Source organism: Macrobrachium rosenbergii, chromosome 55, assembly GCF_040412425.1.
Source record: "Macrobrachium rosenbergii isolate ZJJX-2024 chromosome 55, ASM4041242v1, whole genome shotgun sequence".
Classification (NCBI taxonomy): domain Eukaryota; kingdom Metazoa; phylum Arthropoda; class Malacostraca; order Decapoda; family Palaemonidae; genus Macrobrachium; species Macrobrachium rosenbergii.
This window is the reverse complement of record NC_089795.1, coordinates 59944485-59963060: the sequence shown is the minus strand read 5'-3', so window position 1 is coordinate 59963060 and position 18576 is coordinate 59944485. Positions and strand designations below refer to the sequence as shown.

General features: G+C 33.8%; 1 protein-coding gene across 1 annotated transcript in view; it reads left to right on the top strand.

Moving 5' to 3' along the window:
* LOC136835821 (uncharacterized) overlaps positions 1–18576 on the top strand; it is a 116684-nt gene that overhangs the window by 6302 nt on the left and 91806 nt on the right. Inside the window, exon 2 of the mRNA XM_067099673.1 lies at positions 18014–18146. Within this exon, the coding sequence (XP_066955774.1) occupies positions 18014–18146 (133 nt within the window). The remainder of the gene's footprint in view (positions 1–18013; positions 18147–18576) is intronic.

Sequence of the window (18576 nt, the reverse complement as noted above, 5' to 3'; positions counted from 1 at the left end):
GTTCAGAATTCTGTATAGTATTCAGAATCAATCATAAGTCCAAGAATATCATACAATAAAGACATAAAAGCAAAGGAAAACCAGACATTCAGAAACTATGGAAAAGTTCCTTTCCTTTTTTGTTTTCTCTTCTCCGGAGCGACCCCAGAGAAAAAGACTCTTCGTATGCACGGGGTCTCCCAGAACAGCACGCAGGGGACCGCATAGTTTTGGACAGGGCTGTACTTTATCTCTCGCCTTGTCGTCTTCGATCGAGATCAATTGCTCTTTGGGATTTTCATTCTCTCCTTGCCTGGCTCATTTTGGGTTGCCACTCGGTGTGTTTCCGCCAAGTTTCTCTCATTTGTTTATTTTTTTCCTTGCGTGATGGGCGTGGATCTTGTTACGTTATGTTGTTGACCACTGTTTTCTTACGTAATTTTTCCTCTAGTATTTTTTTTATATTAACACCTGCTTACTTAGCCATAAATCAGCTTCTTTAACGATTTTAGTAGCTAATTAAGTATTTATAGTCTTATGATTATAGGCAATTTTCTTTAAAGATCTTAATATGGAATCTTATTTCTATTCTATCCATTCATAAACACAGCTTTCTATAAAGATAGGATTATTCTTTCGAAATTCCTTTATTTTCCAGAATGAATAATGAGTAGTATTATTAGTTATATTGTTTTCCTTCCTTATTCATCAAGAGTGTTGAAGATCTAAATCTTTAATGTCACAATTAAAAACAATGAAAAACAGACACAGGTTGACTGTTTTTACTTCCAAATTTCATAATGACTTGAACAAATTAGCTTAAACATCACTGAATTGTCGGGCTAAGGAGGATGAAGAATAAATACCTTTTGATATACATACATTCATACATACAAATATATATATATATATATATATATATATATATATATATATATATATATATATATATATATATATATACAGTATATATATATATATATATATATATATATATATATATATGTGTGTGTGTGTGTGTGTGTGTAAATATATGTTTATATATATCTATATATACATGAGGTAGCAAATGACCACTTACTATCTTTACACCTTACCAAGGGAATAACTTGGAACATACCACCTAAAGGAGTTAGACATGATAAGTGCATCCACCTAGACCAAGAGCCGAACCTGTGCTTTTGTTGACTGACGAAAGGGTACTATTGACATTATCCATTCATCCTCAAAACAAAGGTTCCGATCTTAGTCCGGGGAGATACACTGTTCTTATACAAATTCCATATGAGTCAGCGGAATCCCAAGATGATGAACCCATTACTAACTGACCATTTGTGAAGTACGAAAAATATGATGCATAAGATTAAGCAATTAATATATAATCTAAATATATATATATATATATATATATATATATATATATATATATATATATATTTATTTATATATATTTACATATATATATATGTATATAAATACAGTATATATACATGTAATAATATATATATATATTACATCTATAATATATATATATATATATATATATATATATATATATATATATATATATATATGTGTATATATTATAAATAACAAAGTAGGGAACATAAAGAATGACAGAAAATATATGTATATGTATATATTTATTTATATATATTTACATATACATATATGTATATATATATATATGTATATGTATATATATATATATATATATATATATATATATATATATATATATATATATATATATATATATATATATTTATATATATAATATATATATATATATATATATATATATATATATTATATTTATAATATATATATATATATATATATATATATATATATATATATATATATATATATATATATATATATATAAAATATATATATATATATGTTGTAAATAACAAAGTAAGGAACATAAAGAATGACAGAAAATATGAAGGAGAACTTTACATTTGCTGATAAACATGACCTCTCTAAAAACAAGTATTTGGAAAAAGACAAAACGTTGTATTTGTGTGAAGAGAGGAGTTGACAAAGAACTGTTAATTATAGGATATGAAGCTAATTAGGTCACGAGACAGTCCATGGGGACTTAGAATATTAATTCCCTTTACAATGTGGATCATGAAAACCGTATCTACTAGATTCATCATCCAAGACCCCTGCAGCAATTTCCTGTTCTTTTCCACATCTTTGGGCCAGCCTCCAGTATCTGGCCTTTGAATCAGCAAACATTTCTAAAAAACAAACTGTAATGCAGTTCGTACCATACTTTAACCTATTGTGCTCATATGTTAAAAAAGTGTCAGAATTGCAGTGAAATATAAAATGCACCAGTTGCATTTATATAAAAGCTTGTATTATGTTTAGTGAATGCAATTCTACCGTAATCACTGGTTTTACAATTGAATAAACGGCACTACTCTTTGAAGAGGCGGATCCAGTGCATACCTGGAGATAGGTCCAGGTACGTTTCCTTGCCTGTTCAATTCCTTAGATATTCCCGTCAGCATTTTGCAAGATAACATAAACAGTATTCTCATCTTATCGATCCTTACACGAAAAAAATGTGCAGGTATGGGTCCATTGTTGCACCTGTCAATACCTATTATTTTGCTCGCGTGGAATCATTTTTAAAGTTGATACTGAATTAGGATCATTCTAAGGACTTCTGTAATTTGATGAATTTTCTGCATGAATATAATCAGTACTGATGGTATAACCTTTATTCTTTTTCCTCGAGATGTAACATTGCCTTAAAAGTTTCATTCACCCGGTCAATTTCAAGCTATCGTCTTTATTCACACGAAATATTAACACCTCAATCAGGGCCCCATGAGACTATCATTACAATATGGAATACTACTGCTCTAGGAGTAAGAGTCCTTGCTGGCATTTAGCAAAACACTTAAACGCTCTACCATTTTCCCAAATAATGCCCGAACCTGTGGAATTCTTTCAAGAATTTTTGTTGTTTTCCACTAGAAAAATCAAGTTTACGTGTATTTACACATATGAATGACAAATTCAGTTCGCGAAACGGTTGGGGGGAGCTTTCTAGTTCCGAATAAGATCGAAATTGCCATTTTGCATTTTTTTTTTTCCTTTTTGCCAAAGCCTCTGCAAAAAATAAATTCGTCTAGAAACGCTAAAAAATCCTCCTTTCCTCTCCATTTTAACAATGAAAGGAATATCCTGCAAAACAAGAATTTGACGCCAAGAACCAAAATCTCTCCCGTTTCCTTTGACGGGTTTTGTGCTTCCGTTGACATGCAAAGCACCATTTGTGAAGGACAGACACCTTTAATTAAAACATTTACTCCTCATTAAGCTTAGGAAATGTCTTAAAGGCGATATTCTCATCTTTATCTCTGTGAATTTGTCTCTTTGTTGCGTGTTAACTTTGTTCTTTTGATTACGAGGAACTCATTCAAGTTGGAGAGTTCAGAGAAACGGAAAGAAACTTCCTGCTAGATTACATATGCACCCGTCTCTCTCTCTCTCTCTCTCTCTCTCTCTCTCTCTCTCTCTCTCTCTCTCTCTCTCTCTCTCTCTCTCTCTTATTCTTTGAAGATAAGCTTGCTTTTCAGCTCAATGAAAATAATTGTAAATCAATATCTCCTTTTAAAAGTAGTAATTCTGTTACAGAATTTCAAAGTGTTCTGATAATTTAGGAGATGGAAGTAGGATACAAAGAATGGTCATGTTACCTTGTTTTTAACCAGTATTGAATAGCTATTCATACGTTTGTGTATTGTACTATCAAGAGCGAGAGCAATAACGTTAAGAGTTGGTAATATTAATGTGATTGATTTAATATTCACAAGCAAAACATGCAAACATACGCACGTATGTATACGGAGTTACCATACAATAAAGTTTTAATCTTCAGGTTAACCGGGAGAGAAATGAGAGATCTTTCATTCCTTTTCTGATCTAATTTTCAAATGATTTCCAGGGAATTAGTATTCAAAAGCATGAGGGAAATCGGAGGGTAAGAGATGCATGGCGATTTTATCTTCACGGATCTAGAGGTTTTGATCATTCTCTCGCTGTCTCTCTCTCGATATATGTACAGTACATACATACATACATACATATATATGTATGTGTGTTATATATATATATATAATATATTATACATAAATAAGGTGTATTATATATGTAATATATATATATATATATATATATATATATATATATATATATATATATATATATATATATATATATATATATAAAGTATGTATATATATATATATATATATATATATATATATATATATATATTTATATATATACAGTATATATATATATATATATATATATATATATATATATATATATATATATATATATATATATATATATATATAAACTTACCTAGTTATGCACGTAGAATTAAGGCGATCGAGAGAGAGAAAGAGAATCTCTAACTAGCACAATCTGATAGACGTGATTAGTGTTGACAACAGATTGACTGGAATTCGGGAATCAGTTGGACAAACACATTGGATCAACATAATTAGACGTATTTTCCGTCTGAATGAAAGTGAGATTTAACCCTTAATCTCAGGGAGCATAGAGGTGATTCTCGTTCGCTTGCTTATTTGCTCATTTTCGCCCCATCCACTTCCATTATAGTTTGGATTGACAATTACTGATCAACTCTCCGTCTCTTTTTATTTATGGTTATTTTTCCGGTAAATTGTGTTATTTGTTCTTTCCGTTCATAATTTTTCTCTCGTTAGTAGAACTCTGTTATGTCTGTACCAAAGAATAACAATAAATAGAACTTTCAATGATAAATGCATACTATAAACTGAAAAACATGCATGAAAGATTTCTCTCTCTCTCTCTCTCTCTCTCTCTCTCTCTCTCTCTCTCTCTCTCTCTCTCTCTCTCTCTCTCTCTCTCTCTGTGTTAAGAAATTTTAAACATCCAAGAAACAAACGCTTTAAGTTTCGCATTTTAACATACCATATGCGAGATACAACAGAAATGAATGCTTTATGATATATATATATATATATATATATATATATATATATATATATATATATATATATATATATATATGCATACATACATACATCAAAATTGATGACAACAGTGATAACGTAGACGATAAATACCTAAAATTGCATAGCAGAAGTGATAATTGTTACAATACAAGAAATAATGTTATCGATGATAATGCTGATGACGACAATGATGCTAATGACGTAGACGGCAAATAATTGGCACTATTTGGAGGAAATGGTATCGATGATAATGATGAAAAGAATTAAGTCAATAATCACTGTACAAATATGTTGCTGATAATCTTTATAAAAATAGAACAATGTTACGTTGTAATAATATTATGAAGTATTCATCAACTGTCATAATTATAGAAAATATTCATAATCATCGACTGATAATCAGAAGCATTATCAAAATGATTATTTTTATAATCACGACAACAATGAAAATTGTACCGATAAGAAAAAGATAATATTGACTGATATAATTGTGAAAAACAGCTTTGATATTCATAAAAATAGCGAAAAATATCATATCGATGGTCTTTTTAATACTGTAGTACAAATAATATATGTTAAAATACCAATAAGCCAATCAATGATATCGATAATCTTAATAGAAGAAATAATGATATTGATGGTCATAACAACAGTGTTTTTAACATCAATAATGTCAGAAATAATTAGTAAATTATGTTAATGCTGTTGATAATCAGGAGATTAATTATGTTGATGGTCATAAAATACAGAAAGTAATGACATTGTTAATAATAATAGTGATATGTGCAATCATAATGATAATGAGAAATTTGATATTGTTAATAAATTACTCAGTCATGATAATGAGGGGAATAAATATACCAAATAGTCACAATAATAATAATAATAATAATAATAATAATAATAATAATAATAATAATAATAATAATAATAATAATAATAAAAGAAAATAAAGGAATCGATAATAAAAAATTGAAATAGTGATAATCATGACGGTGATGGTGATGATGAAGTGGATGGAAATGACGTAGTCGCTGTCGTCTCACTAAGTCAAAAAAAAAAAGAAAAAAAATAGCCCGGAAACTTCTTGTTATTAAGGAAGTGTTCAGTTCATTCCAGTGATGTCTGGTTTTTTTTTTTTTTTTTTCCTTTTTATCCTGGGCAATAAAAGGTCTCCCGTCGTCAATAAATTAACGCTCATTTTTAACACTCCCGGTATTGGCACCTATCACTTTTATTAGTTCGCAAAAAGGTGTGATTACCTTCCTCCTCCCCCTAGGGACCTGCCGCTGTCTCTCTCTCTCTCTCTCCTCTCTCGCTCTCTCTGTGGGAGTGGAGGGAAGAGGAGGGACTATATCGAAGGGGAGGGGGAATTCTTTTTCTTTTTTATTTTTGGTGGTGGAGGCTGGAAGGGGTTGGTGTGGGGGCGGGGGTTACCGGAGGTGATCGAGCGTTAGTTATAGAACCAGTGTTAATTGTTGCGTCAGCAGACGCCTCTATTATTTGTCCTTACTTTTGGCGCTTATTCTTTTTTTTTTTTTTTCCTGAAGTGGAGTCTGATGGGGACGCTAGACCGAATGCTCTTACCGACTCTTGGTCTAGAGGAGGAAAACAGGCAATGTCTCTTAAAAGGTGAAGGTTGAATTAATCAATGAAAACAAAGCAGAGAGAGAATTCCACATCTATCGGTTAAGGAAGAGAATTGAAAATTTAGAAAGTTTGGCAGTTTCCTGAAAGTTCCTGATCAGTTGCTTGGCTCTTCGGCGGCAACGAATTTCGTGTCAGAACAGAGGAAGCTTTTGTGTGCTGTTAATTGCACAACTAATAAACATTAGTTCAACTCAACGCTGACCTTTACTACCAGGGTGGTAGACGAGAGTAATATTTTAGTGCAATTATGGTGATTGCCGTTTTTATCGTTGTCATTGCGAATACCCCAATACTTCCTCATTATTGCTGTTGTTCACTCCTGAACCGTCGCTACGGCGTTGCAGCTCTCGGTAGCTTCAAATGAACAGGAAGTTAAGGTAGGAATTGACGAATAGATACTGTAAAACGATAAGATTTAAAATATTTGGCATTCTTACTCTTTAACAATAGGGAATATCATATTATAATTTTCATGTTAGGGTTATATAATAAATGAAAAATTAGATCGTTTATGTTCAGAATTACCAAAGATATTTTTTCTTCTGCTAACTATTTCATTTATGCTCAGTTATTTATATACTGTTAATTTCATTTATCTTTTGATGGCGTTTTACCACGTCGTTGGTTTGCATACTCAGTTTCAAAATGTATTACCAGCTTGGATATTATCTACATTAATGCAGTAATATATATATATATATATATATATATATATATATATATATATATATATATATATATATATATATATATATATATATATATATATATATATATCATCATATCAAAAGACCAGATGAAAAAAAAAATATGAAGACTCCCCTTCGGCCAAATGTCAGATCGCAACAAATATGGCGAAGTGACGGAGCATGGTCAAAGTGAATGAAGCCCTTCCATGTTGAACAACTCTATGATTACACTGAGTTCGTCGTCCTTTCTTCTACCTCGTGTCGCCCCTTGGTCCCGAGGTGCAATTAGGGAAACGTAGATCTCCCTTTTTCCCTACAAAGAAGTTCAAAAGACGAAAGGATGGCTCAGATATAAAGAAATAAAAGAAAGCAGTAAAACCGGAAAGAACAGAAAACGTGTGTGAACTGCTTGACTTGAAAAGCTCTTTTGACAAACAAATTAATTATCCAACTCCATGTAATTAACATTTCCTCTCTCTCTCTCTCTCTCTCTCTCTCTCTCTCTCTCTCTCTCTCTCTCTCTCTCTCTCTCTCTCTTAAAACTAGGCTTTGCACTAATAAGACACGGAGGGGAATAAAAGTCATTTTTAACCACTTTTTTGGTCTAGACTATAAATTTCAAATTCATTGCAGTAAGTGGTCACCTCGGGTCTATCTTTGAACCTTACACAACTGGGGAGAATTCTATTCCTGTTTAGTTATCAAAGCAACTTGCAGGAATGATCGAGTGAACAATATAACCACTTGAGTGTTTTCATTTCCACCTTCTACCAAATTCAGGAATTATTTCCCATCTTCTGTCCACTGTGACGCATACTTTATTCTATCATCCCAAAAGGGCCGTAACCACCGCTACTTCCGGGATGAAGTAACGCCTTTGTTCTTTGCAATAAAAAAAAGTGGGTTTTGCAATAACTAAAGTCAGTGATGCCATAGCCGCGACACAATAATGAAACCTTCGGTCTCTTTGGCTGCGGCTGCCTGATAGACCACAATTCGCTATGAAAGTTTTTCAGTTGGATGTACTGTTAAATTGGCATTTTCAAATAAATGCAATAATCGAAAAGCATAAGGGTTTATTGAGTGAATGATGTAATTAGGAAAAATATATGTTATATATACGAAGGCAATCATCAACAAAGTGCATCAGCTGGCCGTATATCAAAAAAATAAGTTCACGTTATTTTAGAGGAAAATTAATTATTAGCAACTGAATATCATAAACAGACTATAGTTAATGGCTATGAGAAAAATAGATGAGCATTTGAATAAAATATAATAGAGGGTGAAGCAAAAAAATTAAGTAGAAGTGAAAAAGAGCCATTGATAAGAGATAACAATAAAATGTAATGAACAGCTAATGTACGACTATGAATAATTGAATGTATATATGAAAAAATAACTATGAGCTTTTAAGAAAAGAGAGAAAATCAATATTGAATAGTGGGTGGGTATTAAAGATGGAAATAAGAGTTTGCTTGCAAAACAATCCGGGTTTGAAGAAAAAAAAAAAGAAAAAAATTTTAAAATAGAATATTAACCTGACATAGGGAACGGCAGGAGTTTCGGAGAGCATTACTGGGAAGCTTAAAATGTTTTAATGTATTAATAATAATCTCGGTGGAAATACATTTAAGATTACACTATGTAAATATAAATTGTCTAAATAATGCTGGATGTATCTGAATAAAGATAACGTCTGAATATATAAAGGAAGGGAACTTGAATCATAACGATGTGAGTCTTTATATACAACATGCAGAAATATTTGTCTGAAACAGTGGGCAGATATAAGAAGTCAAGAAATGTTTGATAGTGATAGTAACTAAATATTAGAAAAAGTAACAACCATTTGAGTAAAAATGATAATGTCAGCACAAAAAAAAGGTGCATTGGATTCTACAATTCAAAAATATCGAAAAGGAAGAACAACCTGAATGGAGACTGACTGGCTATGAAAAGAAGAGTGTTAAACGATATAGAAAATGGATATGAGGAAAGGAAGTACACGTATACTGAGTAGGTGTAAGAAAATTAAAATGTTTCAATAAGAGGCTGAATTGGTATAGCAGGAAAACTTAGCATTTCAGTGGAAGTATGTCTGAACAAGAGTCAAACTGATATTACAGGTATAGATTAGAAACTAAGCAAATATTGCGTAGTATGCATTTATTTTGTTTCAATGCATGGGCCTTATGTGTTGCTAAGAAAATAAGAAGAAATAGATAAATTCTAATCTGTTTAAACAAACTTATCGATTACAGTGTATTTGCTTTTTCTGCTTCACAGGGTGGCAGAAAAGCAATTTGATATCAAACGAAACAATTGAATGCTAGCTAAATTGTTTAGTACACTGTTTTCCTGATTCTAATTCTGTAGATTCTGTTTTCTTATTGCCGTTCATTTTTTTATTTTTGTGTTGCTGTCTATGTTACAGATGTATTTGCATTGTTGTCTTCCTGCTTTGTTGGATTTACTTACTGTTACTGTTTTATCACTATTTCAGTTATAGTTGCCATCATTATCCCTCTGGATATGTAATTAATTTTGATATTCGTTAAATAATTGTTTCTTACAGAAATGTCGCCAGTATTACGCTTAAAACATAATTTCTTTGGGCATGATTATCTCTTGGTTTTTCATTTCGGTATCACTGTGTCATTATTACTCTACTTTCGTATCGCTAATACAGCAATTATTATAAAAAAATCCATTCTTTGCACTTGCTTTGGTTAAGCTGTAACTTTGCTACAAAAATGTACAATATTTTGGCTTCCGTTGTGGTTGGTACTATTGCTGCGGTTCTTGCCTCATTTCAGACCTTGATTTCTAGTAGATTTAATGATGATTTTTTTTTGTTATATCCATTGTAATTTCCATTGGAAGTCTCAGTGCCATGTCCCTTATAACGTCATTTAATTATTCCTGTATCGACATCTTTCTCATTACAGTTATGGTTATCGTTTCCCTGTTTGTCGTTGTTAAGATGCTGTATTTTTGCTTCATCAAAGACATATGACAAGGGCAATCCTAAGGATTTAACTTGTTCAACCCTGACATATGACAGAATTAAAAAAAAAAAAAATAGTAGAGTTAAACCTGAAGAACCTCCTCTCGAAAGATGTGAGATGATATTCTTTAGGGAAAACAGATTTTAGTAAATAGGTAATGATGGAGCCGTCCAGGGGAAGAAATGTTCACTGAACCGAGGCAATTTCCACGGAATGAATGAATGAATTGGTGGCTTAGAAGTCTGGGAAAAGATATTGCAATGATCAAATTCATAAATTAAGTTTTGCAAATATTTTAAATGATTTTATCGGATTATACTTTAGATTAAGTAGTTCAGACAAATTTAGAATAGTTTAAATTTTCTTATACTGCTGTCGCAAGCAAGTTGTTTGTACGTTCACGTTCAAGATTAAGCAACCCCAAAAGCCCCCAACTACCTATGTTTAATACAGAACTTTTTCTGATTTCGTTAAAAACATTCATTAGGAAATAGCTTTTCCTCTTAGTACAGAAATACGTCCCACCTACAATGAAAAGGGGCTTTCTTTTAGTTCAGTTTAAATGCAGCTGGATTAATACCGAGAAAAAAGACACAGTGGCGATACCTTGTGACGAATAAAATGAAGATCCAGTTACGAGGATATAGTGGAGGACCTTATTAGGCCAATTGCCGTTTAATTCAATCTCCGTTTATATATATATATGAAGCAAATAAAGGAAGAAGAATGCCACATGGGTAAACAATATTCATTGCAATGAAGGACTTTCGGCATAGAATAAACACTTAATTTCCTCGAGGCAAATTGAATAATATGCCTTCTTCAAGTCATGTCCAAGTACCCAGAACATCCAACAAATTCATATAAGTGAGAGACTGAATTAAGTTTCCGTCAGTCACAGTAAAAGAATTTTTCCGGAAAGTAAAAATCTAAATAATTTTGAAGATGGGCTCCACTGTGAGAAATGCTCTCTAGTGCAGAGTTGCCTGACATATAGGAAGGGATATACGGTTTCGAGCGCTGACTTTAAAGGATGAGTAGAAGGCGGAGGAAGAAGGGAAAGTGATTCGAAATTTTCTTGTTATTTCATATAATTAATATTATTATTGTTATTTGCTGTTGCCATTTTGCTACTGATACCATTGTTCTGCATAGCTGAGAAAATTAAAATGCAATTTTATGTTTTCATTAACAAATGACAGAAACGATAGGGAAACATCCCATCCAAAGTCTTACGCCGAAGAGAGAGAGAGAGAGAGAGAGAGAGACAGAGAGAGAGAGAGAGAGAGAGAGAGAGAGAGAGAGAGAGAGAGAATTACTCTGTCATTTACGAAGAATCGTTACGCGCCATAAATTCCATGTCACGCTCATAAAATATTCGAAAGCCCGAGCAAAGATCAATTAAGTTAGGAGGCATTGACTGAGCAACTTCCGTAATGAAAGCCTTTATTTAATTCGCACCTTTCGGGATGACGACACGCGGATATGAGGAGCTCTGTCAAGTGGTGGAAATTAACAAGAAGCCGTAGATGTTTGATTGGCAGATATAAAAGAAAATCGTTTTGCATAAAACAGGAAAAGGCTGAGAGTGAAACGGAGAAAAGGGTTAGGAGCACAAGCACACACACACACACACACACACACACACATACACACAAGTACACTGACGAACGTAAAGAAATGAGGGGGTTACACAGACATGACATACTGACACATAAAAGAAAAACTCTGTACATACGACAGAGAAAGAAAGAGAGAATTCGCAACGAAAGTTTTCACAATTTTCTTTAAAACTGTTTCCAAGAAGAATTGTATGTTCTATCATCCTTTTAGCCATTCAGAGTTAAGTTCATAATGTGTTCATATATTTGAATAATATTAATCCCAGAACAACATTGAAAATGCCAACAACTAAGAAAGAGATGACATATCCGACACACACATATATATATATATATATATATATATAGAGAGAGAGAGAGAGAGAGAGCGTTGGAAGGGGTGATAGAAAGAGAATTTTGTCGAATGTTTCCAAGAATTATGATTTGGTAGCCTTCCAGTTTTTTTTTTCACATTTATTTGGAGAAAACCAATTCTGTTTATATAACAAAGAAGATCTCAAGAAGTGCTAAGTACTTAAATCTAAGTGCAACATTACAACGAAAACAATGAAAATCCTGTTGAAAACGCAGAGTGCTCAAATGCATGTGTTCTCACGCCACGAAGTACTAATCTCTTCATGTGAGAGATGTCATATGGTTAGATGACGATAAAAGTACTCAAGAAATTCTCGGTTTGTAAGACTATGTATGTACGTACGTATGAGTGTATGTACTGTATGTGCGTTCTAGTGTAAACTTTGCGTAGGTGGATAGTTACTTGTGCCAAGATTATCTTGATGAAGAAGATCATTCAGGAAATGAAACAAACACGACCATCTTCACCGTCGCAGATATTCGCAATTACCCAAAGCAGAGCAAATACCCTTTAACTGTTTCATACAACTTACGATGCTCTTTCATGATTCCGCTCTTGTTACAGTTACTTTAATCAAGAGATTCGCCGGATGCTTGCAGGTGAGAGAGAGAGAGAGAGAGAGAGAGAGAGAGAGAGAGAGAGAGAGAAGGCTTAACGTTATTTTTATTAGGTCTTGCCAACTTGCCTACAATTCCCTTTTTTTTTAATTCCTGACTCCGATACTTCGAAAACTGGAAAGGCAAAAAGGCACTGAAAAAAATTCAAAATAAAAAAAAGTTCTGGAAAATAGTGAGGTAAGGTTTGGAACCTCAATAAACCTGTGGGAGTCTTTTTAAGGTGCGAGGGAGTACCACGGGCCAGGTTAATTACCGTTCGGGAAAGGTACGAGATTGTATGTTTTGAGCACAAGAGAGCTTTGGAGAACTTTCAGTTGACGAGTGATGCTCCCCGTCGGAATTGGAAGGGCGGGGGTCCTGGGGGAAGACGGCAGAAAGGAAGGAAGAAGGGAAGTCGTCGCGAAGTATAAGGCCTGTAAATAATTAGAAGCGGTTGTTTAGCTCTTTAGCTTCCTCGTGAACACAGTTTTCGGGCGCCTCTTTGAATGTTTTCTATAAGGCTTGTTTTCCTCACCTGCCAGAGCAGAAAATAGACCTAATTGATATCACCGGTGGAGGAGCTTCACCTCACAGCCGCGCGCTAATGAGAAGCAAACACAGTGTCGCTAAAGTTATGCGAGCGAAAAAGTACTGGCTAGGCCTTCTCACGTCGAGAGAATTTTCTTAAACGCTCGAGATACTCCGAGAGGCAGAGAAGGGGGTGTTATCGGTGATTCGTGCTTGACGTCTCTTTAGCAGGTCAACATTGGATGAGAAAATAAGAATTGTCAAGAAAGCACTGAATTAAAATCGATCTTCGCATTGCCGTTGATTTACGTGAGCGCAAACTTTGGTAACACTGAGCTCAAACAACTGGCTAGCGCTGTTCCGTTTTCTATGAAATAGTAACGTACGGATGACTCAAAAGAAACTGCTCTGGTTTTCTCACAATGGGAACCAGCGATCCTGGAAGCTTATTTGATAACCAATAATCGGGCGCATCTCTCTCTCTCTCTCTCTCTCTCTCTCTCTCTCTCTCTCTGATCACTAAACTAAAAATGAACAATTTTCTTATGTACAGTATACTAAGATGATTTGGGAATCCCCCACGTTTCCTGTACAGTATACAGTAGATAGCTGGCAAAAAAAATCCTCAATTCTCAAAGAAAAAATGACAAAGATGCAAAAAGCAAGACAAAGCGGTAAAGCTACGAAATGTGAAATCATCTATTTCTCGCAGCGAAGCCAGATCCGCGTCTGTTCGAGGCTATTGGCATTTTTATGAATCATGGAACAATTCGATTCCATATTTCATTTAAACTGTAATGTTGTGCGTAAACTCCGAAAATTACATCGCGTCATTTATGCTTAAAATAAAACCGGATTTGTGTAATAGGGAATGAAAGTATCTCTCTCTCTCTCTCTCTCTCTCTCTCTCTCTCTCTCTCTCTCTCTCTCTCTCTCTCTCGTGAAAATATGAACAACACTTTATTTAAATATTAAAAGAACCCGCCCTCTCTCTTTCTGTCTCTCTCTCTTTAATTTAAATACGAGATTGGTTTTTTTTAAATATTAAAAAGACTCTCTCTCTCTCTCTCTCTCTCAAGACCATTCAACAAGTTTAGATGAAAATTAACTGACGCCACTCTTTGTATGTCATAGTTTGTCGGTCTGTTTCCTAAAGTTGGGTGGAACAATTTCTCAGAGAAATTAAAAAGAACCTTCTCTCTATCTCTCTCTCTCTCTCTCTCTCTCTCTCTCTATTTGTTTGTCTGTCTGCCAATCTGTCAATTTGAATATTTTAACAACATACTACTGTATACTGTCAAAATATATTACTGTTTCAGATTAAAAATTAAGTAAACTCTCTCTCTCTCTCTCTCTCTCTCTCTCTCTCTCTCTCTCTCTCTCTCTCTCTCTCTCTCTCTCTCTCTCTCTCTCCCTCTTAAAATATGAATAAGAGAGATGAGAATAAAACCAGAGCAATGTAAAAAAGATTTCATGCAAGAGAAAAATAAGCCGAGAAGGTACTCTAACAACAAGGTAATCAGAAACACCGAGACATTCGCAATAAGGCGAACGGAAGCACGAAGAGAAAACGAGGCACATACAACTAAAGAAGAATAAGGTAAGTGAAACAAGAGCAAAAATACCTGACATTTGAAAAAGGGCATCATTATTGACCACAAGGTGCAATCACCGTGTGAAGTCTGAGCAATGAGCAATGTTTCCATAATTGATGAAGGAACCACAGGCGACCACATTTCGTATGTGACCATGAAAAGCTTCGGAATGTAAAATAGGCACTTCAGATGTCAAAGGAAAATAACAGCTCTGGTTTAAGTGGCATTCTAAAAAAAACGGATAAAAGGAAATAAATTGTAAACTTTGTGATAAAGAGAGATTGCTTTACTGATTTTCGTAAATATGCGGCACAGACACTATGGCCAATGATTACCAAATTATGTGTTCTCCCTAAGGAATTTCAGCTTCAAGGATCTTGAGTGGCAGAAATTCACAAAATATGGGAGACATAAAAAATGCTTAAAGGAAAAATTACCATATATGTGCATGCACACATATCTATCTACCTACCAGTCTATCTACCTATCTATGTGTAATTGACTGCATGTATAACGACTTCAGAGTGAAAGTGAGATCAAGTATTTGTGCAGACGCAAACCTACTTACGTTTGAGACCAGCTTTATGATGAAAATAGAACTATGTAAAACTATGTAAATGAATTCACAAAAACTCTGAAGTGGCTATTATTTAAAGCCAGATCGTGGGAAATTGTTTCAGCATTTTTACAAGGCAGGCACCGTATTCTTAGCCAAATAAATTCTCGTAACAGAGAAATGATTACAGTAAGCATCAACACTTGAATTCACAGAGGTCACCATTACGATGGCACACTTATTCTTTCTTATGGAACCGTAATAAATCGAATATGATGGTTAATTAATACTTGCTCTCCTACAAAGACACATAATGCTCGCCCTCCCGTCTCTCTCTCTCTCTCTCTCTCTCTCTCTCTCTCTCTCTCTCTCTCTCTCTCTCTCTCTCTCATACAATGCGCAACACGAACATACTGTAATTCTATAGAGTATTTGAAGCCGATGTTTTTATGTTACCTCGGAATTTTTATCTAACATCATAAATGAAAACAACTTCAATGCAAAATATGACTGTAACAATAAGTACGACCATGCTGAACATCACTAATGATCTAAATAGTTAGAATAAATCAAGCAGCAAACTGTATACTGAAATAATAAAAATTGCCTCAACAATGGCTTTGATTAAAAACAAAATTATGTAAAATGATGATTTTTATGATGAGGACAACAGCAACTACAGCAATCAAATTAACAGAGATACTGAGGCATCAACAGCTCCAGCAACAGTAACAGGAAAAATGGTTAGAATTACTAAACTAAAACAGAAAGTCAATAAGGATATTGTTATTGGAACTTTATGGAGGGAAACACTGATATGAGAACACTAATGCGCAGTATGGACAAACTTTAGAGTAAAAAAATAGACATTGGGAAAAGTAGATGTTAGGTGTTAATTTCCTTGCATCAAGTAAAATAAATGAGAAACGCTATACGAGTGATAAAAAGGCAGTTCTATGTAAACCACAATATAAATAAACGTGTAAAAGTCATGAAACTGCACCTTCGCCATTTTTGTTTGTTAGCCGCCTCTTTACTACATAATGGATCAGCTGAATTATACGTGAAGCTGGGTTTATGCTATTTCGGGCCTGCTCATAGTGAGACACTAATCTGAGTTAATATGAGAACATACTTTAATGTGTTATCAGGTTACAGAAGATAAAATGCAGCAGTAAATAGATTTAAGAGAAAAAAAAGTCTCTTGTTATGGGGCCTGATATCTATATACTAAAGTAAATTACAGATGAGAACACGACTGCCCTGAAGAAAGGACAGGAGCGATATTTATCAAGAGAGGAAAGTTTGCCATTTTTTAAAAAGTAGATACACATATTATGCTTACCAATTTAGATCAGAGTGGTTGAAATACACCATAAAAATTCACAGGGCAAGGGGTTGCCATAGTAGCGAGCAATGATAATAAAAGCAAGAAAAAAAGCCCCCAAGTTTCTTCGGCACAATCGAAATTCTTAGCCCCAGCCCATGAAACTCAGCCACGGTCCGGTGGTGGCCTGTGTTGTTGGTACCAATGGCGGTGCCAGAGTACGATTATGGCTAACATGTAACCTTAAATAAAATAAAAACTACTGAGGCTAGAGGGCTGCAATTTTGGTATGTTTGATAAACTGGAGGTGGATGATCAACATACCAATTTGCAGCCCTCTAGCCTCAGTAGTTTTTAAGATCTGAAGGCGGACAGAATAAGTGCGGACGGACAGACAAAGCCGTCACAATCGTTTTCTTTTACAGAAAACTAAAATGAAATATTGAATATTATTAAATGTTATGGAGTGTTTTAAAAAATCTTTTTGTTCAAGTCTGTTGTCTCTTATCAGTAATTCCAAAGTGTAAAATATCGTTCAAGTTTTGAAATAATTAAGAGCCCCGAATTAGGAAACCCCTTTAATGTACTAATGCATACAAGTGTAGTTGAGAGAGTAATTAGCAAAAAAAAAAAAATCTAAAGATGTAACCTAAAAAATACTAAGACTTTCTCTAGACAGTTATAAAAAATCGTGATAATTCTTCAGGAAACTGCTTGCTGAAGCATTGTGTTTTAAATTAAAAGCTCTTTGAGACTGATGTTCATTCAAAATAATGGTTTTCCGTAATACTAATTCTTGAAAGTATCTTGCCTTCCCACTCTGCTGTCTTCAAAACGTCGTTTCCTAGAAGGATAGATTTTATAAAAATAGTAGATTTAGTTACATTGTTTTAAATCACTGCAACCTAAAACTATCACTTCTTTTAACAGTTACTGTTGTCTTTTGTGTACAGCAGCCCGATACTGTTGAAGCAACAAGCGCAGTATGAGCGATTTTCCTCTGTTTGTAAACATTGAAGCCATTGTCTAACGAGTTTCTGAACAGATTTTCTTTCTCCTTCCACAGCCTTCCAGAAGCAACGCCAGTAGGGTGGTCCTCACAAACCTAGACTTCAGGTCCTCTGGCTTGTACAGATGTGAGATCTCCGCTGACGATTCCTTTAACACGCTGAATCGCTTCAGGAGAATGATGGTTGTTGGTAAGTTAGCCGCTCTCTCTCTCTCTCTCTCTTTGATAATAATAATCATATTATTTTACCGTTTCCTCTTAAGAAATGAAGAAATTTCTTCCAAACTCTCATTCGTAGGTGATCCCGAAAATTGAATGAAAGTCGATGTCATATTAAACTTTCAGTTATTCTTCTCAAAAAAACGTTTAGAGAAACATTAGTTTTCATCTTTATCACCTCTGCATATACTTTTTTCCAGATAAAATAGTTCTCTATTTAATTTCTGAGTGCAAAAATTTGCTATGCATCTTTAAGACACTGAATCTAAAAATTGTCAACAAATTAGTTAGGTATTTGCATATGTATTCTTCAATTTAGAAATAATTTCTTTTGTTCATTATGAAGATTAACTATACCGTTATAATAATGAATTTTATCACTGTTAATACCGTGTTATAAA